This window comes from Monodelphis domestica, chromosome 5 (assembly GCF_027887165.1).
Source record: "Monodelphis domestica isolate mMonDom1 chromosome 5, mMonDom1.pri, whole genome shotgun sequence".
NCBI lineage: Eukaryota > Metazoa > Chordata > Mammalia > Didelphimorphia > Didelphidae > Monodelphis > Monodelphis domestica.
Window position 1 is genome coordinate 101,898,829 of NC_077231.1, and position 25,358 is coordinate 101,924,186.

At 40.4% G+C, this 25,358-nt stretch overlaps 1 protein-coding gene across 1 annotated transcript in view; it reads right to left on the bottom strand.

Annotated features, from left to right (window-relative positions):
* The window catches only part of DMC1 (DNA meiotic recombinase 1), a 69,041-nt gene that overhangs the window by 11,837 nt on the left and 31,846 nt on the right, over positions 1-25,358 (bottom strand). Inside the window, exon 12 of the mRNA XM_001367892.4 lies at positions 18,992-19,052. Coding sequence (XP_001367929.1) covers positions 18,992-19,052 — 61 coding nt within the window. The remainder of the gene's footprint in view (positions 1-18,991; positions 19,053-25,358) is intronic.

A 25,358-nucleotide genomic window follows, 5' to 3' on the forward strand; every position in this document is an offset into this window, starting at 1 on the left:
ACTGAATTCCATGGAGAATGGAACAACCTCCAGGAAGTGATGCAGAGCAAAAGGAACAGAACTAGGAAAACATTGTACACAGAGACTGATACACTGTGGTACAATAGAACATAATGGACTTCTCCATTAGTGTCAATGCAATGTCCCTGAACAATCTGCAGGGATCTAGGAGAAAAAACACTATCCGAAAGCAGAGAACAAACTGTGGAAGTAAAAACACCGAGGAAAAGCAACTGCTTGACTATAGGGGTTGAGGGGATATGACTGAGAAGAGACTCTAAATGAACACCCTAATACAAATACCAACAACATGGAAATGGGTTCGAATCAAGAACGCACGTGATACCCAGTGGAATCGTGCGTCGGCTATGGGAGAGGTGGGGGGGGGGGGAGGAAAAGAAAAATGATCTTTGTCTCCAATGAATAATGTTTGGAAATGACCAAATAAAATAATGTTAAAAAAAAAGATAATGAGCTTACAACCAAAAATTACATACACTGACAAGCTGCATATTATTCTAGAGAGGGGGAAATGAACTTTTCATGCAACTGAGGATTTTTGAGCATATCTGATAAAAAGATTAGTATGGTAGGATCTTTGAAATGCAAACATAAGAGTGAAGAAAAACCTAGAAAGGTGAATGTATTTGACAATTAGAAGGGGTTGTATGATATTATAATGCTAACATTCTAATGAGGGAAGAAAAAATGTTTTTCTTCAAAATCTCTGGGCTTCATCATTCAGACCCTTAGCATTTCTAGGTCTTATCTCTGCTCTATAGTATAACTGTCTCCATAAAGTAGAGGAGGCATTCCCTGAGAATGGGGTCTTTCCTGTTTTTTCTCTCTGTAAAACTATACTTAGTCCAGTGTTTGGCACATAGCAAACAGTCACTGAACACATTCTTTTTCATTCATTCACTCACTCCTCAAATACTCGTAATGTAGTGAAGAGCCAGCTTCCAAACCCCTTCTTTCCCCTCCCTGACCCCTAACCCCAGAAGTCCCTGTCCTTCCCCCTCCTGACATATGCTAGGAACTGATAAGGACTCCAACCCAGGAGTTCCTGTTCATTCTCTCTACCACAAAAGTGTATAAAAAGCCTGCAAGCCCCAGACTCGGGACCAGCCACTTTTAGAGAGCTGAGTCCAAACTGCAGTTTGTGAATAAATCCCTCTTGTGTGTTACATTGTTGGTTATTGTTTCATCTTTGGGATCAATTCACCCAGCACTTCAGTAGTCTCTGACCTCATAATTCCAGAAACAGATTCCTCCAGTAGATAGAGTGTTGAGTCTAAAGTAAAGAAATCTCATCTCCTTGAGTTCAAATCTGGCCTCCTACACTTACTCTTTATCCATTAATTCATTCAGCAAACATTTGTTAAGTCCCTATTTTATGCTAGGCACTAAGAATACAAAGATAAAAATAAAACTAGGCCCTGGGTCAAATCCAGTTCTCCCTTCATAATACCATACTTCCTTGTTCAACATTTTTATTAATATCTCAGATAAAGGTAGAGATACCCTGGTTATCAAATTTTGGATAAGCACTTTGGAGAAATCCTTAAAGGAATAACAGAGGCAAGATCCAAAAATATCTCAACAGACTCAAAGGAAGAGTTGACTCTAATAAAAAGATTAATAGTGATAAACTGAAACTTCTGAGTGGAAAAATCAGTTGCACAAAATAGAGCAAGGGGCAGAGTGACTAACTGTTCTGGTTAGATGACAGTTCATGTGAAAAAAATCTGAGTTTTAGTGGAGGATAAGTTAACATTATATTAGGTTGCACGAGAGAAATCAAGCACCCATGCCTAGCAGGTTAGGGTTCTTCTACACTGGTCAGATAGCACAGTGAAGCATAGTTCAGGGGAGGCCATGGCGGTGAGGCAATTTAATGCCCTGGGGATTGGCCAAAGGAGTTGGGGATGTTTTACTTCTAGAATAGAAAATTTTGTAGGGAAAAGATAATTATAATTAAGTAGGTGAAGGGTTGCTGTGTGGAAAAAAAATTTTTTTTTTTAATTTGCTTGGTCCCGGGGGAAGAATAAGGAGCAACAGATGGAAACAGAGAAAGGCCTGTCTCAGCTCTATATATTGAAAAGCATTCTAACAACTAGAGCTGTCCAGAAATAGAATGGCCTGCCTGGGTAGGGTTGGAGGGATTGGTGGGGGGGGGGAGTAAGTGGTTATCCTTGGTTAAGCTGGGAAGTGGTCTCCTCAAATGGCCCAGTTCAGGCCTGGGTTGGACTAAGTGAAGGTCTCTAATTGGGACTGTAATTCTGGCCATCTCCAAGCTCTGGTTGTTTCCCACCCAGAATCCTCTTCTAGTCTGAAGTGCTCTTCCAATTCTTATTCCCCTAGATATGTTATCTTCTCCTTCTAGAATGTAGGCTGCTTGAGGACAGGGATCCCTCTGTCAATTTTTGTATTTCCAATGTTCAGTGCAATGATTGATACATAATAAGAGCCAAAAAAATGATGCTTTAAAAATTTCAGTTCAGGAGGCAATTAGGTTGTTTAGTGGCTTGGTTTAGAACCAAGCCTAGAGATAGGAGGTTCTGGTTCAAATCTGGCCTCAGACACTTCCTAGCTATGTGACCCTGGGCAAGTCACAACCCCATTGCTTAGCCTTTACTGCTCTTCTGCCTTGGAACCAATGTACAGTATTGATTCTAAGCCAGAAGGTAAGGGTTTAAAAAAGGAAGAAAGAAAATGAAACAACAAAGGGTTAATCAAAAGCCTTGAAAAACCACAGCTAAATGTTAGGATTCAAGATGATAGAGAAAGAAGAGCTAGGAATGGGGCCTGCCAGGAAGTGAAGAGATCAATCTGCTTAGCAAACTACTGGTAACTGATGTGGGATGTGGGATGTGTTGTTTATGAGAGAGAATAGGGACATCACTATTGGTCAACATGAGTTCTGCACCAGGAAGCTGGGGAATGCCAAACTCAAAGACAAATCATATGGAAGAGACCTAAAGGACTCATAGAATGGGTAAGAAGATGCACAACAGGATATTGCAGGGCAGAAAGTGTACTCAGTAATCCCCTGGGGATTGTGAGTATATATATCCAAGAATTAAATATTTTTTACAAATACAAAGATCTAGGGTTTCATTTCTATATAGCCTTAGAGTTGCCCACAGCAAAGTGACTTGCTCACGATAACTCAGCAAGGATGTGTCTGATTTAAAACTTGAACTCAGGCCTTTCTTTATTCCTCAGATTCAGGCTTTCTATTCATTGTAGAACTAAAGTTGGAAGGAATCCTAGAGGTCATCCAAGGCAGAGAGGACAAACATGTGGTCTAACACTCTCTCTCCCTAGTGTGGCCAGAACTAGATTAAACTGTCATTGGGGTGCAGTTAAGTACCATTGTGGATGGAGTACCAGCCCTGGAGTTAGGAGGTCCTGGGTTCAAATTTGACCTTGGACACTTCTGTATCTATGTCACTTAAATCCAACTGCCAAGCCCTTACCATTCTTCTCGTTTGGAACCAATACTCAGTATTGATTCTAAAACAGAAGGTAAGGGTGATTAAAAAAAAAAGCTTATTGATGTACACTGACAACTACAGAAATATTCTTTACATAAGCAAAGACAGATTTGAAAAAACTGGCAAGGCATTATATGGTCATGGTTGATCCCCTCTAATATAGTAGAAATGGCAATACTTCATGAGCTAATTTACTGAGGAAGTGCCAGTGCAGTACTAAGCAAACTCTAAAAGTAATAATAATAACCAGCATTTATTCACTGTGCATCCTCACAACAACCCTGAGTGGCTGGTGTTATTATGATTTCCATTTTACAGCTACAAAAACCAAGGGTTTCAGGGTCATTAGATGGCTCATCGGATAGAAGGTCAGGCCTGGTAACAGATGGGAGGTCCTGAGCTCAAATCTGGTCTCAGACATTTCCTAGCTGTGTGACCCCTGAGCACCTAATGTGGCTGCCTAGTTGTTACTAGGGCAGAAAGTAAGGATTATAGCACTTTAAAATGTTTGATGAATTGACTGATTAGTTGGAAGACAATACAGTGTTTGGAGGGAGCACTGGATTTGGGGACAACAGATCTGGGTTCAAATTTTGGGTCTGATATTTAGTATGACAGAATCACCCCAGAATGGGAGGTGGAGGGACTAGGAAGAAGGGTCTCTGGGGGCAGATGCTGGGCTTCTCAGAGTTGCTGTCACTTTGATCCCCAGCCTGCCTCCAGAAAGGAATCAGAGAAGGCGAGGCAGGGACTTATCCCAGATGTGAATGGTAGGTGGGATGGACCTCACTGAAGTTTTTGCACATTCTGAGAGAGAACTAAAAAATGTGGAAGGGAGGAGGTGGGGGGCCAAGTCGGAAGTCCTGGGCAGAGCCTGGAGGCTTTCTGCTTGACAGAAAACAAAGAAGAATTCTACATAGTAAGTAATTCCCTTTATCTCTGATAGAGTTAGACACTGGTCTTCATTTCCTGGCCTCCTTCTGTTATTTCCCTCCTTCTGAGCTTTGCAGTGTCAATTGAGTTTTTGGGAACCCCAATTTTGCTCTGTCCCCTGAGAACTCACCTGAGGGAAGTCCCAGACTGAGCAACAGACCTTAAAGTACTTAATGATCCCAGTTGAGGTGGAACTAGTAAAAGATCCATTCTCAAGAAGGCCAATACCTGGGCAGCAACCATCCTTTTAGCATCCATTGTAGTAGACTCCCTGATACCCCAGCCTCTGGTTTCAGCCTCTTTCCCAAGCCTGTTTACAACCTGTCATTTGTATGTTTGCTGTTATATCTTCGGTATATCTTATATACCCAAAAGGTATATAAGATCCCTGTGTTTTATTGTTCTTCAGACAATCATCTCATGCGGTGATTCTCACAGAGATACTTCTCCCAGAGTCCCAGAGCCCTTGGCTCTGTATGGTTTTTAGGTGCTTGACTCTGTGTGGCAGCAGAATATTGAACACTATCTTTTTCCTGATTAAAGACTTGGTTTTGCTGACTACTTTAGTAGTTCTGTGTTTTTCCAAGCTGACAGCAGGCACAAGGCTTTTATTTTAAAGGGAGTTTTAGGGCATGTAAGGGGCATGTCCTTGCATGGACATTACTGGTTATGTGGCTTTCAACCACTTCTGTGTTTCTATTTGGATTATGAGATCTGTACAATGAATTGAAAAATAACTGATTTTCGTCCAACTTTCCCATAGTGCCTCCTCGGTGTTTGGACCTGTGTTAGAAGCTGGGAGGTGTATACAGAGAACCAGAATACTCATGGACACATAAAACTGAAACAGGCTTTGCAGGCTTCATAAATTGATTGGGGAAGTTATGTTTCTCAGTGGATGGAGTATCAGGCCTAGAGACAGGAGGTCCTGGGTTCATATTTGACTTCAGACACTTCCTAGCTGTATGACCCTGGGCAAGTCACTAAACTCTCATTGCCTAGCCCTTGACATTCTTCTGTCTTAGAATCACTACTTATTATCTAAGACAGAAGGTTTAAAAAAAAAAAAAGCTTATTGATTGACATAGCACGAAGTATGCTGGATCTCTCTCTTTAGTATTTGTACCCCCACAATCTGTCACAGTACCTGTCACACAGTAGGTGCTTAATAAATGCTCAGGGCCTGATTGACATCTCATAGAAAAAACAGGACCTGGTATGAATCAGGAATCAGGACTCCTACAGGCATGGGCATTGTACCCCCAGAAACTCAGGCAAACTATTATCAGGGAAATTCCTCTGCTCCCTTAGGCCCTCCAGACTCCCAACCCAAAACACCTGACCTTGGAGATTATCCTCCTTTGATTGCCCCATTGAACTGAGATGAGCAAAGAGACACCTCATTCATTCATCCTCCAAATCATGAGAACAACCTCATGCTCTCTGACTAATCTCCCTTCCCCCAACCCCTTACTCCAGAGTCACAGTCCCATTGCTGTAGAAGAATATAAAAACCCCAGAATGGAGGCATTCTGGGAGCAGCCTCCCAGGTTGCTCCACTCATGCTGTTTTGTTGTCCGAAAATTCAACGTTACTAATAAATCTCTCTCTTTACTTTTAAGCTGAGTTTCAGAGTCTTGCATTCTTGTGAAAGGTATCCTTCCCGAACCCCAGGGGTACACTCCTATACCCCACAACACTACGACTTTGGACATTGGACAAATTGCTTCCCACATCCTGTCCTCAGTTTCCACATTTGGAATTTGAAGGGGTTAGATCAGATGATCTCGGCTTCCTTTCAGCTCTAATATCTCGACATTTCCAAGGTTATTACCCATAAAGGGATTTGTCAATCTTGTGGTACTAGAGAACCTAAGCGGTAATTATTGGGATCTCAGATCCCTGTAGGGGAGTTTGAGGATGTTGGTGGCTGTCAGGCACTCCAAGGGTCTCCTCAAATTGTGTTATCTGTGCTGTCTTCAAATGCCAATTTTAATCTTCCTGTCCTTGGAGATGCTGACCTAGGATGGTTGAGAGGAATATTTTCCAATCTGAGCAGACCATGCTAGCTCTGTAGGGAAGCCAGGGCACAGGTAGAGCTTCTCAGGAACAGGCTTTCTAGAGCTATTTGGGGTCTGCCAAATGTTTGACATGAATTATCTCACTGGAGCTGAATAATAGCTTGGAGAGGGAGCCCACATGGGTATGGTTATGGTTATGGGCATTTTATAGTTGAGGAAAGGAAGCCTAAGAAAGCAGAGGAAGAAGGCTCCTCTCAAGTGATAAAGCTGGGATTTGAGTTTAGGTACCTCCTTACCCCAGTACAGCAGCCACTCCTTTCTGGCATTCTACTTCCTCCTAATCCTATCCAGCTGTGTAAGGATTTGTGTGAGGCTGGGAAATCACTGCCTTTCCCATCAGTCCCTTCACCTGGCTAGTTAATTCTTGAGAAGAACAAACAAACAAACAACTTTTACCTTCTGCCTTAGTATTGTCTGCCTAGAATCTAGAACAGTGGTTCTCAACCTGTGGGTCATGACCCGGTGGAGGTCAAATGACCAAAACACAGGGGTCTCCTAAAGCCATCGGAAAATACATATTTCTGATGGCTTTAGCTGCTGAGAAATCAAGCTACTTTACAGCAAGATCTTGGAAAGAACGGGGACCCTGCTGCCCGCACATTGTACTAATATTAGTTACCTATCAGCAGCCCTCCCCCTATGAGGGGCGATGGATTTACCCTGTTGCTTGGAGACTGGACTCAAACAGAGACCCAGAGAGAGCACCTGGGCACTAGCTCTGGAGGGGTTAAGAACGAGTCCTGGAGTGGATAATGGAGCTGAGTAACCCCAGCAAAGTGAAACCTCAGCTCGAGCTGGAGGGAGATGACAGGAAGAAGAAGGCAGCGTCTGTGGACCCCCTCCCCAGGCAGGACTTACCTCCCGACCCAGAGCTCAGGCTGCCTCTTGCTGGATTAATATTTCTCAACATATAATTAAATATTGTTTTTGTGATTAATCACTATGTTTAAATTATGTTTGATTTGTAGCAATGAGAATACACAATGCATATCAGGTATTTACATTCCGAATCATAACTGTAGCAAAATTACAGTTTTGAAGTAGCCACCAAAATAATTTTTTGGTTTGGGGTCACTGCAACATGAGGAACTGTATTGTGGGGTCATGGCATTAGAAAGGTCGAGAACCACTGCTCTAGAAGTTCTCAAACTTGTAGCCTAGAAAGAGTTAATAACCCCCCCACCCCCTTACTTAGCTTAAAGGTGAAAGCCCCAGGTTTGACCTTGTCACCAGAGAGTTTCTCCCAGAGGGAAAGTACAACTTCACTAGACTAAAATAATAGACCTTAAAGTAATTTAAATGGGGAGCGCTAATCCCTTCAGATGTTGAGTATCTCTTTTGCCCCAATGATTTCTCCCCTTAGGCCAAGGTCCTTCACCTAGGGGGATGGATCTTCCCCTTTTGTGTCCCTTGTAAAGCATCAATCCCTCACTGTGATTCCTGTCTGGAACTCCTCATTTTCCTTTGTTACCATTGTAAAGCCAATCAACTATCCCTCTCATCCTTAGTCCCCAAGTTCCCCTGGAAAGGTATTTAAGCTTCCCAACTTTAATGACTCCTCAAAATTGTCCAATCTAGCAAGGTCGGCCTTCCCAGGGGTCAGTGGCCAGGGCAACCAGAGTTCAGCCTTCAGAACTGTTCCTGGGTGTGTGGTGGGCAGCTCTGCATGGAGGCCTAATTTAGTGCTGTACCCCTTTACTTAATTAAAGAGTGGCTTTTCTATTTAATAGTTTTGTATTTTCCCAGTTAACAGTACCAATTCTAAGACAAAAGAGCAAGGGAATTAGGATTAAATGACTTGCCCAGAGTCACCTAGCCAGGAAATGTTTGAAGCTATGTTTGAACCCAGGACCTCCCATCTCCAGGCCTGACTCTATCCACTGAGCCACCTAGCTGCCCCTTAGAATTGCTCTTTTTGTATATATGGGAGACACATATACTATCTTCCCAGGCTTCAGTATATACAGGAAAGTGCACAACACTTGCACAAGATATGTTATCTGCTTGCCTAACTTACTGGCAAGGTTTTTCAACCAGTCATTCTAGTCTTGAGGCCCAGAGAAATGACCTTTGGAACCCAGCTCAGGGGTAGTTGAGACACTGACTTACTGAGTAGCCATGTCACTTTGGAAATGAACTTGGTGGCGTTAAAGCAATATAGAAACCAAGAACTCTTCCTAGAGATTAAGGAGGTAGAGGGAAGGGGGTGCCCTGGCAGGGTGGGGAGGGGAAGGTAATGCTTACATTTCTGTCCTGCTGTATCTTTTGTGAAGATGGGGTTAACTCTCCCTTGCCAATTTTTAGATTTAATCACTGAAAGTCCTATACACCCCACTTAAGTATGGGGAGGTCCGTGACCCACGTTTCAAATCAGAAACTCACTGACTGCCCCCTGGGCAGTCTTGGCAAAGCTATAGCTTCAATTGGTCCATGTAAAGTGGAAGGAAGGACGAAAAGGAAGAGACTTTGAATGTGGCAAGAACTTCCTGTGACCAGTTGAAGGAGCTCTGGCTTGGGACCTCAGACTGCTATTCGATTTTCCTTTAGAACTACCACATGGGTGTGTGAAAAAGGCTGGCTCCCTTTCCTGGCTTTCCTGGAGGTACTAGTCTCCAGAGAGGCCCCTTGTCTTGGAGTAGGCCTTGTGGATAAAACCCTTGTTTAATTTATCTCTGGGCCCCCTTTGCTGGGCTCTGAAGCCTTGCCTAGTTCTGAGGGGGCTGGAGTAAATATCTGCTCTCTCTCATTTCCTTATTTTCACTCTTTCCTTCTATTTTATAAATAAATTGCTTTAAAGTCATTCTGACTTTAGTAATAATTTCTGGCAACCACACTCTTATATATTGAATCCAACCCTTTAATTTTAACCCTTACACTTTAAATATCCCTTTGTAAAAGCTAAAAGAAAAAAAAATCTGATGAGATGGAGAAGAGAGAGAATTTTGTGTTTGAAGAACAGTTAAGTAGGGCTTTAGCCAGATAGCTAGAATGTGGAGAGTTTGAAGAGAAATCCTGTCTGGAATGACAAACTAGGATCAGTCTGAAGAGGGTTTTAAATACCAGAGAAGCTTGTATTTAATTCTAGAGGCAAAAGGGGATCACGGGAACTTCTGGAGAAGACAAGTGAAAAAGTTTAGGAATATTGCTTGGATTAATATGTGGAGACTGACTCAAGAGGTCAAATACTGAAGATAGGGAGACCAATGAGAAGGTATGGCAATGAGAACATGCGAGAAGTGATAAGGGCCTGAACTAGGGTCAGAGGCCATGTGAATAGAGAAGAGACTCATGTGACAAATATTATGGAGATAAGAGTTGGCAACTGCTCAGATGGGGGAGGTAGTCAAGTTAGAATAATTTGTTCCAATAGCCATGAAGGTGTCTGAAGAAGGCACTGTAGAGGACTTAGAGCTTGGGCAGACATCAGAGATTCCAAGGTCATCCAGTGAATCCTAGAGGCCATTGCTACATATCTTGATTTTTGTTCTGTCACTGGACTTTGATGACTCTAGAAGAGAGACTGAGGCCTCCAACTTCAGATAATTGTCCAACTTAAATGCAATTCACAAGCAAGTCATCACTCCACAAAATCACTAGTCCTCTTCAAAAGTGAAGGGCAAACAACAACAACTTTCCACACAATGGCTTCCCTCCTCAGTGATTATGAGATAATAAGCCTGGATTAGTAGGAGCTCTCAACCTAACAGGGGCATTAGAAGGAGGGGCAGATTTGGTGGGGCTGGGGTGGGAGGTGATTGAGGGGAAAATAATGAGTTCTGTTTTAGAAATATCCAGTTTGAGATGACAACAGGATACCTAGTTGGAAATGTCTAATTGGCAATTGGTGGTGCCAGACTAGAACTCAGGGGAAAGACTGAAGATGGATCTAAGAATATGGAAGGCATCTGTAAGAGATGATCACTGAACCCACAAGAGGTAATGAGCTCACAGAAAGAGAAAATGTAGAGACTTAAGATACATTTACATAGAAAAGGAAAGACTTGGATGATGGTCCAGCAAATGAGACTGAGAGAATAGGAGAACTAGCATCAGAGAAAACAGTGTTATGAAAACACAGAGAGAAGAGAGTATTTAGGGGGAAAGAGTGGTTGGAAATGTTAAATGCTATAAAGGCCCAGAGTAAAATATCGTTTGAAAATCTGCCTATTCCCTTCTCATGCCTTTGACATGTATATTCATCATTTTCATAAATCATTTATCAATGAGGTGAGAAAAGAGATGGTATCAGCTGATCATAACTTATGTCCCATCAATTACCTTTTTCAATAACAATAAAATCCATGATTTTCTTATTTGGCATCTTCCTTTTTTTTAATAGCTTAAGAATTTAAGATGAGAATATCTTTAAAATTTGTCCCTTAATGTTTACAAAACTTTTTACCTCCTACACAGATTTTGACATATGAGATCTGGTCTAGCTGCTCTTATTTTTTCTAGTTTGGGGCCATTTTTTTTTAAAACCCTTACCTTCCATCTTGGAGTCAATACTGTGTATTGGCTCCAAGGCAGAAGAGTGGTAAGGGCTAGGCAATGGGGGTCAAGTGACTTGCCCAGGGTCACACAGCTGGGAAGTATCTGAGGTCAAATTTGAACCTAGGACCTCCCCTCTCTAGGCCTGGCTCTCAATCCACTGAGCTACCCAGCTGCCCCCGGGGCCATTTTTGCTTCCTCATTGAACACACTGAGTCCAAAAATGATGGTTCCACAGCCATTGAAGAAGAAAATAACATGCTAGAGATATGCCATCTTATTTTCATCTGGTCTTGCTTTTTTCTCTTTTGCATCTTTTAGAGTTCTTGGAATGATGTGATTTGACTGGGCCTGAACCAAAGGTTTCCTCAAACTACTATGTTCTGCCACCAGTTCTTGCAGCTTTATATAATGCTACTGGTCCCATCTCTTCCATTTAATTGCAAATTAATTTATGTCTTAATGCCATATTTCTCTGACATGCCTCTCTGATTGGCAAAGTACTGGCAGGCTGAGATGAATTCTGTGCTCTTTTGTCCTTTTTGTTAGGATGTTGGTTAAATTCCCATAGAAGATGGTAATTGTATTGATTGAAATCTTGAACCCTGGGGCCTGCATTTCCCATAATCCCCTTTTCCCTTTCCTGTATGTGCATCATTACCTTGATTGAAATTTTAGTTTTGGTCATGCTTTCTCTGTCCAGGTGAATCCATGTGGAGGAGGGAGGAGTGGCTCTTGGTTTTAGGCTAGCTAGCCTTACTTCCTTGTACTTCGAGTTAAATATTTAATAAATATTATTAAACATAATAGAGTATTGGATAATAATTTTAATCTTTATATAATGGTCTCCTCAAAGTCTTTTCCTTGTTCCATTTTCCAGCATAAATGGAAATAGGTCCAGGGGGCACTATTAGAATTCCACACTGTATCATCTTCACATCTTTCTCTTCCTGCCCAATTTGGTAATGAACTTATTGTTGTTTTAACAAGTCTAATTATATATGGGTAGTTTCAGAAATGTCTCAGTGTCCTGGATTTAGAGTTATAAAGTGACCCTAGAGGTCATTGAGTCCAACTTCTTCCTTTTAAAGTTGAAGAAATAGGGGCAGTTAGGTGGCATAGTGGATAGAGCTCCAGGCCTGGAGTTGAGAGGACCTGGGTTCAAATTTGACCCAAGATACTTCCTAGTTGTGTGACTCTGGGCAAGTTACTTAACTCCGATTGCCTAATCCTTGCCCTTCTGTCTTAGTTTTTACTAAGACAGAAAGCAGAGGTTTAAAAAAAAATAACAATAAATAAAATTGAAAAAACTGAAGATTTAGCAATGTTAAATGACTTGCCTAAGGTCATAGCTATAAGGATCAGACTAGGGATTTGAATTCTTTTCAACTCCAAGTCTAGACTCCAACCCTAATACTCAATCTACTATACCCAGAGGCTATCTTTCCACTCTTCATTTTCTATCCATTAAGATATATATAGTCAATTTAATTTTTTTGGGGGGGAGGCTGATATTTCCTTTTTTGGGGCATATAATTTTTCTTGAAATCGTAACAATTTCTCTGATTTTATTTTGAGAGGATTAGGGTAGGTAGAACAAAGTTAAATGGAATTCTTCTTGTCTTTTGGGGTCCTTTAATTTTATTCCTCATCTAAGTGCTTGAAAGATGTTATAGAAAGCACCTTGGCTTTATGGCTCCCTCCATATTTCCCCATTCCCTCTCCTTCTCTTTGGATATGAGAGCATAAAAGAAGGAAGGCTGAAAACTATTCAAGTTTGGTGACCATGTGTATGCCTTTACTTCCACCCAGTAGTTATAACAGCCTACCTCTCCTCTTACATCAAAGGGGAACAAAAGTTTACCCTTAAAAACAAATGGACTTTCCAGCATGAAACCCATGGTGCTTGATCTTTGCCACACAAGAGACTGTCCCTGGTATAATGGGTGAATGAGAACAATTTGTTCCAAGGGCCATGAAGGCAGCTAAAGCAGATGCTATGGAGTACTTAGAATTTGTTCAGACATCCAAGATGCCATGGGCATCCATTGCATCCTGGGCCATGGACAGCCATTCTGATTTATTGTCCTCCCACTGGACTTCGATAATTCTGGAAAAGAGTGAGGCTGCTGATTTTGTGCAACTCTGTTTCACTTAAATCCAATACACAGACAAGTCAAAAAATGGTCTTATGGAGTCATTGGTCCTCTTCAAAAGTGAAGGCTGAACTAGAGAACTGCACTGAATAATCCATTGTAGTATGATAAAGTCCAGGTCGTGCCCTGGGGACATGATTCTTTTACTTGGAAGTATAGCCTCATTATAAGATACACAGCTTGCATACTGTCACCACCTACTTATGTGACTCCAAACATTATAAAGTGCCTATTTGGCTCATAAAACAAACACACATAGTGGGGATGTCACTCCGGCTTCTCTGCCCATCACGCTATTTGTCCTGCAGAGGCATTGGGGCTTTCCCCACTGATGGGCCTTTGACCTTTTATCCTTGGGCTTTCATGGTGTACATGTCACTGCATTTCCAAACCTTTGTCTGGAAGCCCTGCCAGGCAGCCCCTGTTCCCTCGACTGGATCACCCAGGAGTTCCTGGACTGTGTAATTTTGTTCCTTTTTAATACAACATGCCATCAAGTATAATGCCGGGGAGAGAAGCCTCAATTATTGTCAGTATACTTGGGGCCTCATACCAATTACAGTGAGATTTCTCTGACAGGCCTGAGGCAAGCTGCAGCTTGAAGCTCCTCAGCCAGAGAAACAAAGAGGCTGCCTGGAGCGGATCTTTGCAAGCTATATTTGAAATCCTGTTAATATTTGAACTGTGCAGAATTTTCTTCTATAGTGGTGGCAGCAGCCCTTGTGCCTTGGCCAAAGCTGTATTGAGTCTGTATCATCGTGATTTTATATATTTCAGAGTATACTAATTATAGAGAACGTGGTTCTCTCATAACTCAGTAGGAGGGAAGAGACCTTATTTCATAGAACATTTCACACACTAAAAGTATTAGCCTTTGTGACCCTCACTAGCCCTGTTCTTAACTCCCTCCGGGGAAAATTTCTTCCTCTTTCCATATCAGTTCACTATTTCCCTATGATTGACCTTATTATTGTATATATTAGAAGCCACTAGTTCAAAATGATTTTCTTGCTTTCTATTTGCATAAACACCCATCTGCGTTTAAATGTACATGTACTTCCCTGTACACATACACAACACACACACACACACACACACACACACATCCAATTCTGGAGCCCCTAAGTAACCTGACTCATGCCCTCCAGCTTTCATCCTGCCTCACTGGATGGCAACAGCCTGGGCCTGTTCACAGCTTCTCCCCAGTCCTGAATAAAGAGCCTCATGGTACTTTTCACTTAGGCTGCTTTATTTGAACACAGCCCACTTCCTCCTCCTGAACCAATGAGTCATTTTCTCTTTTTAAAGCTAGCCTTAAGCTAAATAGAAACGGAAGGTTTTAAAATTAATCTCTGTATGAAGTGCCTGGTACCTTGTGTATGAAGGAGCCTGATAAAACAAAGGAGATTGGCTTAACTCTTCAGAGAACAAAGATGAGGAAGCACTGATGACTTCTGGCCTTCAGGGCAAGTGCTTGAGTTTAGTGGTGAGGTAGGCTGTCTTCAGCATCTCCCAAATGACCTAATTCATTCCCTGCTTTTCACTTCTTCAGTGTTTTTTTTTTTTGTTCTTTCATGAAAAGATAAGAGGGAGGCTATGGCTGAACAGATATAAAGATTTGGGGGGTTGAGTGAACTCCAAATTCACTAGGAATTGGTGTGTCTTCCAAGAGTAAGGAGATGGTGGTCCTTCAGGACTCATTGGACCACAGTGGAATATTGTGATCAGCTCTAGACACCCACATTCACAGGAGGGCCACCAGAATGGGCAAGGGCCTGGACTCTGAGTCACAAGAGACTCAGCTGAAGGAATAGGGAAGAGAAGGTTCCAGGGGATAGGAGACCTACTTGCAAGTACTGGAAAAGCTGTCCTATTGAGGGAGTATGGAATTTTTCTGTTTATTCCCAGAGGTGTAACAGTTAAAATTTAGGGGAGATGGGGAGACTGAGGCATCTGAAGCAGGTAGAAATTAGTTTCTCTCTGCAAGGAGTATTATATTTTTTTTTGGAGGTTTATTGAAGATTAAGGATTAAAGAAAATACAGGATAAGAAACACGTGTCCAGGCCTAGACACAACCTCACCTACATTATGAAAAAAAGCCATGCCTGCCCCAAAATGGAAGTCCAAGAGCCAAGAGTCAAGAGAGTGCCTCTCAAAAGCCTTTGAATCAGCTTCTTCTCGATCTGGGGCCAGGTGAGATTACAAGGCATTCTGGGGAAGTGGAGCAAAGGCTCATGGGGATTGTAGTCCTGTATTCGAGTCTATTTTTTACAGAGGACAGAACCAAGAACCAAGGGAGATGTTTGCAAAGTGGCAGAATTAAGCTTAATGACAAGAAAAACCTCTTAACAATACAAATTATCTAAAAAACAGGATGGGATGCCTCTAGAGGCAGTGGGTTCCCCTTCATGAAGGCTTTATGTGAAGGCTGAATGACTACTGGTTGGAGATGGGATTCATCTACCAGGCATAGATTGGACTAGAGGGCCAACTCTGAAATTCTGCAAAAAGACTTTTTACAATCACTATCAGACTGCCTTAGTTGTAGAAGAGAACTTCACACTGAGATCCATTGACCAGCACAAGTTATAATTCTTTATGGCTGGTGTAGAAGGCAGCCTTAAGAAAGACTGACACACACCAGAAATGACAAAAAGGATGGCTTCAGAGAAACCAGAGTAGATTTGTCTGGACTGATACAAGGCCCAGGGGGTAGAATGGGAACAATGTATTCAGTAACAACAACATTGTAAAGAAAAGCAATTTGGAAAGCCTTAAGAACTCTGGTTAGTGCCGTGATGGATGAGGAGACATGTTCTACCTTCTGGACTCAAGGCACAGAATAGGACCTACATTTCTGGATGGGGTCACCATGTGGATTTGTTCTGCTTGATTAGAATTATTTGTTACTAAGATTAAACTATCTTTGTATTTGGGGAGGGGATTTAGGAGGGAAATAGAGCTTGTGATTGATAGGGTCAATAAAAATGAAGAAAATAAAGAGGAGCATTGAAGCATTTTTAAAAACACACAAAAGAGAACTGAAAGTTCAGAAAGAACCCAGACTAGCAAGACAGCTTTGAAAGCAATATACTTTGAAAAAAGCAAGTGGATAGGAGATTTATGTTTTCATACATAATCATCTTCTGTCTGGTGTACTTTATATATGTATATTTTCTTTCTTTTGGTATTCATTAAATTCAGATTTTTAAATACTTTCTTTGAAAGACCAACCCATTTTTGTACATTTTATGGATTCACAAAACCATATTGAATGTCCTTTGAATATATCATTTCTTCAGATGCTTGCTGGTTTATTTCTTTAGCTTTGAAATAACATCACTATATGCCACTGAGCTATATAGAATGCTCATTAAGATATCTATATGAGGAGTAGTTAGGCAGCTTAATGGTTAGAGATCTGGACCTGGAGATAGGAGGTCCTGGGTTAAAATCTTACCTCAGATACTCCCCTGTGCAGCCTTGGACAAGACACCTAACTCCAAATGCCTAGCACTTAGAATTCTTCTTTGAACAGATACTTAGTATTGATTCTAAATTAGAAGGTAAGGGTTTAAAAAATGTTTATATACAATCAGGAAGATTTCACGATTTTTGTCAACCCCCTTTATGAGAATTCCATTAACCAAAACAGATGAAATCTCCCCATCCCACCAACCCATGACTTGGAAAGGAGAGGCAAAGAGAGGTTAGTGATTCTCCCAAGGTCTCATAGTGTCTGAGAAGCAGCCCTTGAATTCAGTTCTTCCTGACTCCAAGCCCACTGCTTTCACCAATACGCCACACTCCACATAATTAAAACACAGAATGTTTGACTCCCAACATGGGCACCTGGACTCATGATGCTCTCCCCATGCTCCTCTGCTTATTCCTGCCTTCATGCAAAGGCAGCACTTAGAAGTGGCTAGAAGGAAGACAGGTTTGAATTTTGCCTCAGACACTTAACAGCAGTGCTAAGCACACTACCTGGCACATAGTAAATGATTAATAAATGTTTATTGACTGACTACATGATTCTAAGCATGTCACTGAATGTTTCCACCTCAGTTTCCACATCTATAAAATAGAGGTGATAAGAACATTCATTTCACAGAGTGGTTATGGGGATCAAATGAAATATGAAGCTCTTTGACAGCTTCAAAGACCCACAGAGATGTGAGCTATTCTTCAATGGGGACACTGCCCCATAGTAGTTCTTAATTCAAACTGACCCATTGGTAGTCCCACTATATACATGATCCTTGTGTACTAGAAGGCTCTGCCAGGGAAGAATAAGCACTAGAGAAGAGGGCTTGTCACCTTTTCTTTGTTGTGGCCAGACTGCTCCAGCCAGGGGCCTACTAAGGACTAACGCATTTTATAGTGTTAAAAAAAATTTTTTTTAACCCTTTACCTTCTGTCTTAGAGTCAAATACTAGATATTGGCTCTGAGGCAGAAGAACAGTAAGAACTAGGTAATGAGGGTTAAGTGACTTGGCCAGTGTCATACAACTAGAAGAGTCTGAGGACTGTGAACCTTAAAAATTCTCAGACCCTACTTCAAAACACTTGGTTAAGATCATTCCCCATTTTAAACAATAAAGGGACTTAGATCAGGAATGTGAGACCTCTACTCCACCCCTAATTAAGCTTACTTTAGGGGAAGAAACTCCTTCCTGAACAATGAAAAATACTTAAACCCATACTTATAGTAAGGCAAAAGTTCTTAAGCTGTGCCTATTTTTAGATCTTATACAAAAGGGTGATAAGTACCTATAAACTATAAACGTCAGGCAACTTGTAAACTTATAAGGAGCAAAGAGGTGAGAATTTACTCAGAGATTTTAGTCTACTCAGGTGTGAATTACTCAAAAGTTTAGCCTGCTCAGGTGTGAATTAAGAATGGTCTGTCCTTTGGAAAACTCTACTGTTATTGGTAGATGTGAGAACTTAGGGGAGGTTACATAGGAGAAAATTCCCTTTAAAAGGAGGTCAAAAAGAGGTCTCTGGAGATTCAGCTGGGAAAAGCTGAATTGGAGGAGGCAGCTGCTTTGAAGGGCTTGATGGCTGAACTTGATTGAGCTAGCTGAAGCTGAACTGATGTCTCTCTGAACACTAGAATCTTGCTTGGAAAAATCTTGTAGTGAGTTGATAAAAGACTGACTGATCTCTCTCTTAGGGTTTTCAGCCTAGGCTGGCTCATGCTGGCCTAGGCTGGTATAGCCCTTTCTCATTATTTCCTTTCTCTCTCTCTCTCTCTCCCTTTCATTAATTCCTCATTTGTATTAATTAAAATCTCTATAAAATCCAGCTGACTTGGGTGTATTTCATATTTGGGAATTTTTCCCTGGCAACCACTTTATATTTGATTTAAAACAAGACACTGTCTTGAAACCATATTTTCTGCGGTCACAATTTAAGCCAACCACTCTTTTATCTGCCACAGTTTATGGCTCCAATTATTTTAAATATTACAGGACAGATGTGAACCCAGAACCTCCCATCTCCAGGCCTGGAAGTAGGTTTAGAATCTTTGCTCCAGAAGCAATCTGCTAGGGCAAGCCTGGTGAGGGGATGGTCATCATGTGGGTGACCTGAAGACCAGCCAGCCTGGAAAAGGGCTGAGAGGCCCAGCAGTGGGCCAGCAGGTGGAAGATTAACTCCCTTAGCCCTTCTAGAAAGTGAAGGAGAGACCTCCCACAGCAGGGATCTTACCAATAAAATCCCAGCTCCTTGGAGTAAGGTGATCAGCCTTACTGTTCTTCCTTCTACCCACTAACTTTCCCACTATAAACCAGAGGAAGAAGAGGACCAAGGAATATTGCTCACGTCATAGTTGCTCCAGGATCAGCCGTCATCTGATTGGTCACAAACACAGCCACATTGTACTCTGCAAGAAGAAACAAAAATAAAAACCTAAGGAAAGGGGCCAAGACCTAGGACCACTGAAGTTTCACTTTTCAGGGTTTAGGACTGTTGTTTCTTGAGCAAGAAATCTAAGCATCAGCACCTTTTTTGCTTCTCTGTGGACATGGGATCTGTATTCAAAGTCTTTATTTATAAATGCATCTTTGGGTGGCCATTTTCATCCTCAGTGTTTATTTTTTAATTTAAAAAACCCTTAGAGTTCCGGGTAAACATAGCAGCAGTCTAGATGCAGGACGTTCCCTCTCCTCACCACCTACCAATATGGACTACCTCAAAAGACCAAAAAATCCAAATTCATATGAACGAAGGGACTCTACAGTAGGGTGCAGCATTGAAGGTATGTGGGATTAGGGCACTTCCACACTATAAGGGGGTGAAAAAGCTCCCACCAAACCGTGAGTTGATCTACCCTCCCCCACCCCACTTATGGAGTCGGAGCCAGTGTGAGCTAGAATCAGTGAGTGAGCGAAGGGCACCTCTACAGTGAATGAGGGGCATCTCTAGGTCCTTGGAAGCTGACTAAGACCAACAAAGGCCTACCCCTGAGAGCATCTAGACCTGAAACCCCAAAAGGCTGAAGAGCGCAGACTGTGGGTTCTTGTGGGGAGATAGCACAGAGAAGAGCAGCAAACAGCAGAAGCTGCAGAAATTTGAGAGCTGGCCTCAGGCAAAATCCTTGCTCCTTAGCTCCATACACAGAGAGCCTGCCCATCTCACTCAGATTTCTGAAAAACCACCACAGTGATGGCAAACAGTGCCCAACACCAAGAAAAACAAGAAGAACGGATTGAAACTGGATAATTTTTATGGAGGAAAAACCTAGGCTACAGAGGATAGAAGAGGAAATACAAATAAATGCACCAAAACCTTCCCTGCAAAAATGAAAATTGTCCACAAGCTCTTGAAGAATTGAAATTGGAGCTTATCAAAAAGATAGAAGCCGTCTGGCAAGAAAAGTGGGAAACAGTTCAAAGAGAAAATAACAGTTTAAAGGACAAGAACTCCCAATTGGAGAAACAGCTGGAAGCCATGAAAAGCAGGATAGACCAAACCGAAAAAGGAAAAACCAGTCTTTAAAGACCAGAATTAGGCAACTGGAAGACAATGATCTTGCAAAACAGCAAGAATTAATAAAGCAAAGTCAAAAGACTGACAAAATAGAAGAAAACATAAAATATCTCATTGACAAGATAATAGATCAGGAAAACAGATCACAGAGAGACAATCTGAGAATCATTGGTCTACCTGAAAACCCAGAAATAAACAGAAATCTTGACATCACACTACAAGAAATTATCCAAGAAAACTGCCCTGATGTTCTTGAACAAGGGGGCAAAATAGACATTGAAAGAGTTCATAGAACACCCTCTACACTAAATCCTCAAAAGACAACTCCCAGGAATGTAATTGCCAAATTCAAGAGCTTCCAAGCTAAGGAGAAAATTCTATAAGATACCAAAAAGAGACAATTCAGATACCAAGGAGCACCATCAGGATTACACAAGATCTGGCAGCTTCCACACTAAAGGACCTCAAGGCTTGGAATATGATATTCAGAAAGGCAAGAGAATTGGGTCTTCAACCAAGGATCACCTATCCATCAAAACTGACTATATACTTCCAGGAGAAAGTATGGGAATTCAACAAAATAGAAGGTTTCCAAGTATTTGTAAAGAAAAGACCAGAATTAAGTGGAAAGTTTGATATCCAAACACAAAGATCAAGAGAAACATGAAAAGGTAAATAAGAAAGAGAGGGAAAAGGAGAAAAATGTTTTTGTATTCACACTTTCTTCTTTAAGAGCTCCAATAAGATCAAATTATTTATATTGATATATGGGGAAAATGTTATTTGTAACTCAAAAATTATATTCACTATTATAGTAATTAGAAGAATCATTCACAGGAAGAGATTGGGGTAATAAGTGCTATAAGATGATATGCAAAAAAAGAAAAAGGGAGGGGGGAATTGAAGATGGCACCAAGAGATACATAAGAAATAAAATAAATAGGATAATCCTTATCACACAAAGATACACATGGGAAGGGGAGGGGAAGAATATTCTTATAACAAGGAGAGAAAGAGAGTGCTAATAGGTAATACTTAAACCTTACTCTCAGTGAAATCACTTCTGAGAGTGAAGAGTGTCTAGATCCATTGGGGTATTGAATTCTATCTTACCTTACAGGGAAAGTGAGAAGAGAAAACAAAGGGGGGTAGTGGGGCAGGGAGTACAAAAATGTAGGGAAAGAGAGGGGGGAGGGAACTTAACAGACCCTAAAGAAATAAGAAGGAAACAAAAAGGGAGGGGGCAGAAAAGGAAGCATATTAAGGGTGGGGATTAGGGGAACTGATTAAAAGCAAACCACTGGCTTAAAAGGATATAGAAAAAGAAGAATGGACAGAACTAGGAAAGGATATCAAAATGCTGGGGTATACACAAGTGTCAACCATAACTTTGAATGTGAATGGGATGAACTCACCCATAAAATGAAAACAAATAGGAGAGTGGATTGGAAACCAAAATTCTACCATATGTTGTCTACAAGAAACACACTTGAGGTGGGTAGACACTCACAAGGTTAGAATTAAAGCTTGGAGGAAAACCTATTGGGCCTTAACTGATAGAAAGAAGGCAGGAGTTGCAATATATGCAGATATCATGATATCTGACAAAGCCAAAGTAAAAATAGACCTGATTAAAAGGGATAGGGAAGGTGACTACATCCTGATAAAAGGCAGTATAGTGTGAATTTCAAAACTACTCCACCCTATTCAGACCATTCCTTAGAAGACGGGATTTAGCTATTTCCTGATCAATAACAATAGAGATACTTGGAATAACAGAATCAGGTCTTGGAAACTACAATCTCCACCCTACTCAGGGTAACAAGATTAGGAAGGGCTGCAGCAAAACTCAAGATTTAATTATTTGAGAATATGGCCTTCAACATACATGTGCAAAAAGGACAGACCTCTAGATGTTCCTAGGTCAAGCCAGAGCCACCATTGGCACATGTGAGATGCAGGAAGTGAGGGAGAGAACAGCCTCTGGAGTTCTCAGGAATTCCTGTGAGGAGGGCTAAAGGCAGTTGGAGGCTGGTGCTTGGAGTTGGAGGAGCCTGCGGACTGTTTTTCTCCAGATTGGTCACGTGAGTGATAAGGACTGATCTCTTTCCTTGCCTTGGCTATCCAGGACCTTAAAGCCTGCTTTGGCTCAGCCTGAGCAGAATGGGTATTTAAAACCTCTTTCCTTCTCTCTCTCTCTCTCTCTCTCTCTCTCTCTCTCTCTCTCTCTCTCTCTCTCTCTCTCTCTCTCTCTCTCTCTCTCTCATAATTTCTTCCTCCTGTTTGTAATTAAAACATCATAAAAAAAAGTTGGCAGCTGACTTGAGTGTTTCATTTAGGAATTATATAGCTGAATTCCTTGGTGACCTTAAATTAGTATATACCAGTCCTTAAAAGTGATTTCACTATCACAATAGACAATGAGGAAATATCAATAATCAACATGTATGCACCAAATGGTATAGCATCCAAATTTCTAAAGGAGAAACTAGTGAAGTTGAAGGAAAAAATAGATAGTAAAACTATACTAGGGGGAGACCTGAACTTACCATTATCAAATTTATATAAATCGAATCAAAAAATAAATAAGAAAGAGGTAAGAGATGTGAATGAAATCTTAGAAAAATTAGAATTAATAGATATATGGAGAAAAATAAACAAGGACAAAAAGGAATACACCTTCTTTTCAGCAGGACATGGTACATTCACAAAGATTGACTATGTACTAGGGCATAAAAATATGGCAAACAAATGCAGAAAAGCAGAAATAATAAATGAAACCTTTTCAGATCATAATGCAATAAAAATAATAATCAATAAGGGCACATGAAGAGCCAAATCAAAAATTAATTGGAAATTAAATAATATGATTCTCCAAAATCAGTTAGAGAACAAAACATAGAAACAATTAATTTCATTGAAGAAAATGACAATGATGAGGGATTCTTTCAAAATCTATGGGATGCAGCCAAAGCAGTAGTCAGGGGGAAAATTATATCCTTGAGTTCATACATTAACAAATTAGGGAGGGCAGAGGTCAATGAATTAGACATGCAAATCAAAAAATTTGAAAGCAAACAAATTAAAAATCCCCAGATGAAAACTAAATTAAAGATCATAAAAATTAAGAAAGAAATTAATAAAATAGAAAGTGAAAGAATTATTGAACTAATAAATAAGACTAGAAGCTTGTATTTTGAAAAAACAAACAAAATAGACAAAGTACTGGTCAATCTAATAAAAAAAAGGAAAGAAGAAAACCAAATTAACAGTATCATAGATGAAAAGGGATACCTCACCTCCAATGAAGAGGAAATTAAGGCAATCATTAAAAATTATTTTGCCCAATTATATGGCAAAAAATATGGCAATCAAGGTGATATGGATGAATATTTACAAAAATATAAATTGCATAGATTAACAGAAGAAATAGAATTCTTAAATAATCCCATATCAGAAAAAGAAATTAACAAGCCATCAAAGAACTCCCTAAGAAAAAATCCCCAGGGCCTGAAGAATTCACAAGTGAATTCTATCATTCAAAGAACAACTAATCCCAATATTATACAAACTATTTGACATAATAAGCAAAGAGGGAGTTGTACCAAATTCCTTTTATGGCACAAATATGGTACTGACTCCAAAGCCAGGCAGGTCAAAAAAACAGAGAAAGAAAACTATAGACCAATCTCCTTAATGAATATAAGATGCAAAAATCTTAAATAGAATACTAGCAAAAAGACTCCAGCAAGTCATCACAAGGGTTATTCATTATGATCAGGTGGTATTTATACCAGGAATGCAAGGATGGTTCAATATTAGGAAAACCATCCACATAATTGACCATATCAACAAGCAAACCAACAAAAATCACATGATTATCTCAATAGATACAGAAAAAGGCTTTGACAAAATGCAATACTCATTCCTATTGAAAACACTAGAAAGTATAGGAATAGAAGGTCCTTTCCTAAAAATAGTAAACAGTATCTAAAACCATCAGCCAACATCATCTGCAATGGGGATAAACTAGATGCATTCCCAATAAGATCAGGAGTGAAACAAGGATGCCCAATATCAACTCTATTATTTAACATTGTACTAGGAACACTAGCAGTTGTAATTAGAGAAGAAAAAGAAATTGAAGATATTAAAATTGGCAATGAGGAGACCACGCTATCACTCTTTGTGGATGACATGATGGTCTACTTAAAGAATGCTAGAGAATCAACTAAAACGCCAGTGGAAATAATCAACAACTTTAGCAAAGTTGCAGGATACAAAATAAACCCACATAAATCATCAGCATTTCTATATATCTCCAACACATGTCAGTAGCAAGAATTAGAAAGAGAAATTCTATTTTAAATCACCCTAGACAATATGAAATACTTTGGATTCTATCTGTCAAGACATACACAGGAACTATATGAATACAACTACAAAACACTTTCCGCACAATTAAAACTAGATCTAAACAATTCGAAAAACATTAACTGCTCATGGGTAGGATGAGCTAACAGAACAAAAATGACCATCGTACCCAAACTTATTTAGTGCCATACCCATCGAACTACCAAAAAACTTTTTCACTGAATTAGAAAAAAACATAATAAAGTTCATTTGGAAGAACAAAAGATCAAGGATACCCAGAGAAATAATGAAAAAAATGCGAAGGAAGGTGGCCTTGCAGTACCAGATCTCAAACTATACTATAAAGTAGTGGTCATCAAAACTATTTGGTACTGGCTAAGAGACAGAAAGGAGGATCAGTGGAATAGACTTGGGGTAAGTGACCTCAGCAAGACAGTCTATGATGAACCCAAAGATCTAAGCTTTGGGGACAAAAATCCACTATATGACAAAAACTAATGGGAAAATTGGAAGACAGTATGGGAGAGATTAGGTTTGGATCAACATCTCACACCCTACACCAAGATAAACTCAGATGGGTGAATGACTTGAACATAATGAAGGAAACTATAAGTAAATTAGGTGAACACAGAATAGTTTACATGTCAGATCTTTGGGAAAGGAAAGATTTTAAAACCAAGCAAGAGTTAGAAAAAAAAATCACAAAATGTCAAATAAATAATTTTGATTACATCAAATTAAAGAGTTTTTGTACAAACAAAACCAATGTAACTAAAATCAGAAGGGAAGCAACAAATTGGGAAACAATCTTCATAACAAAAACCTC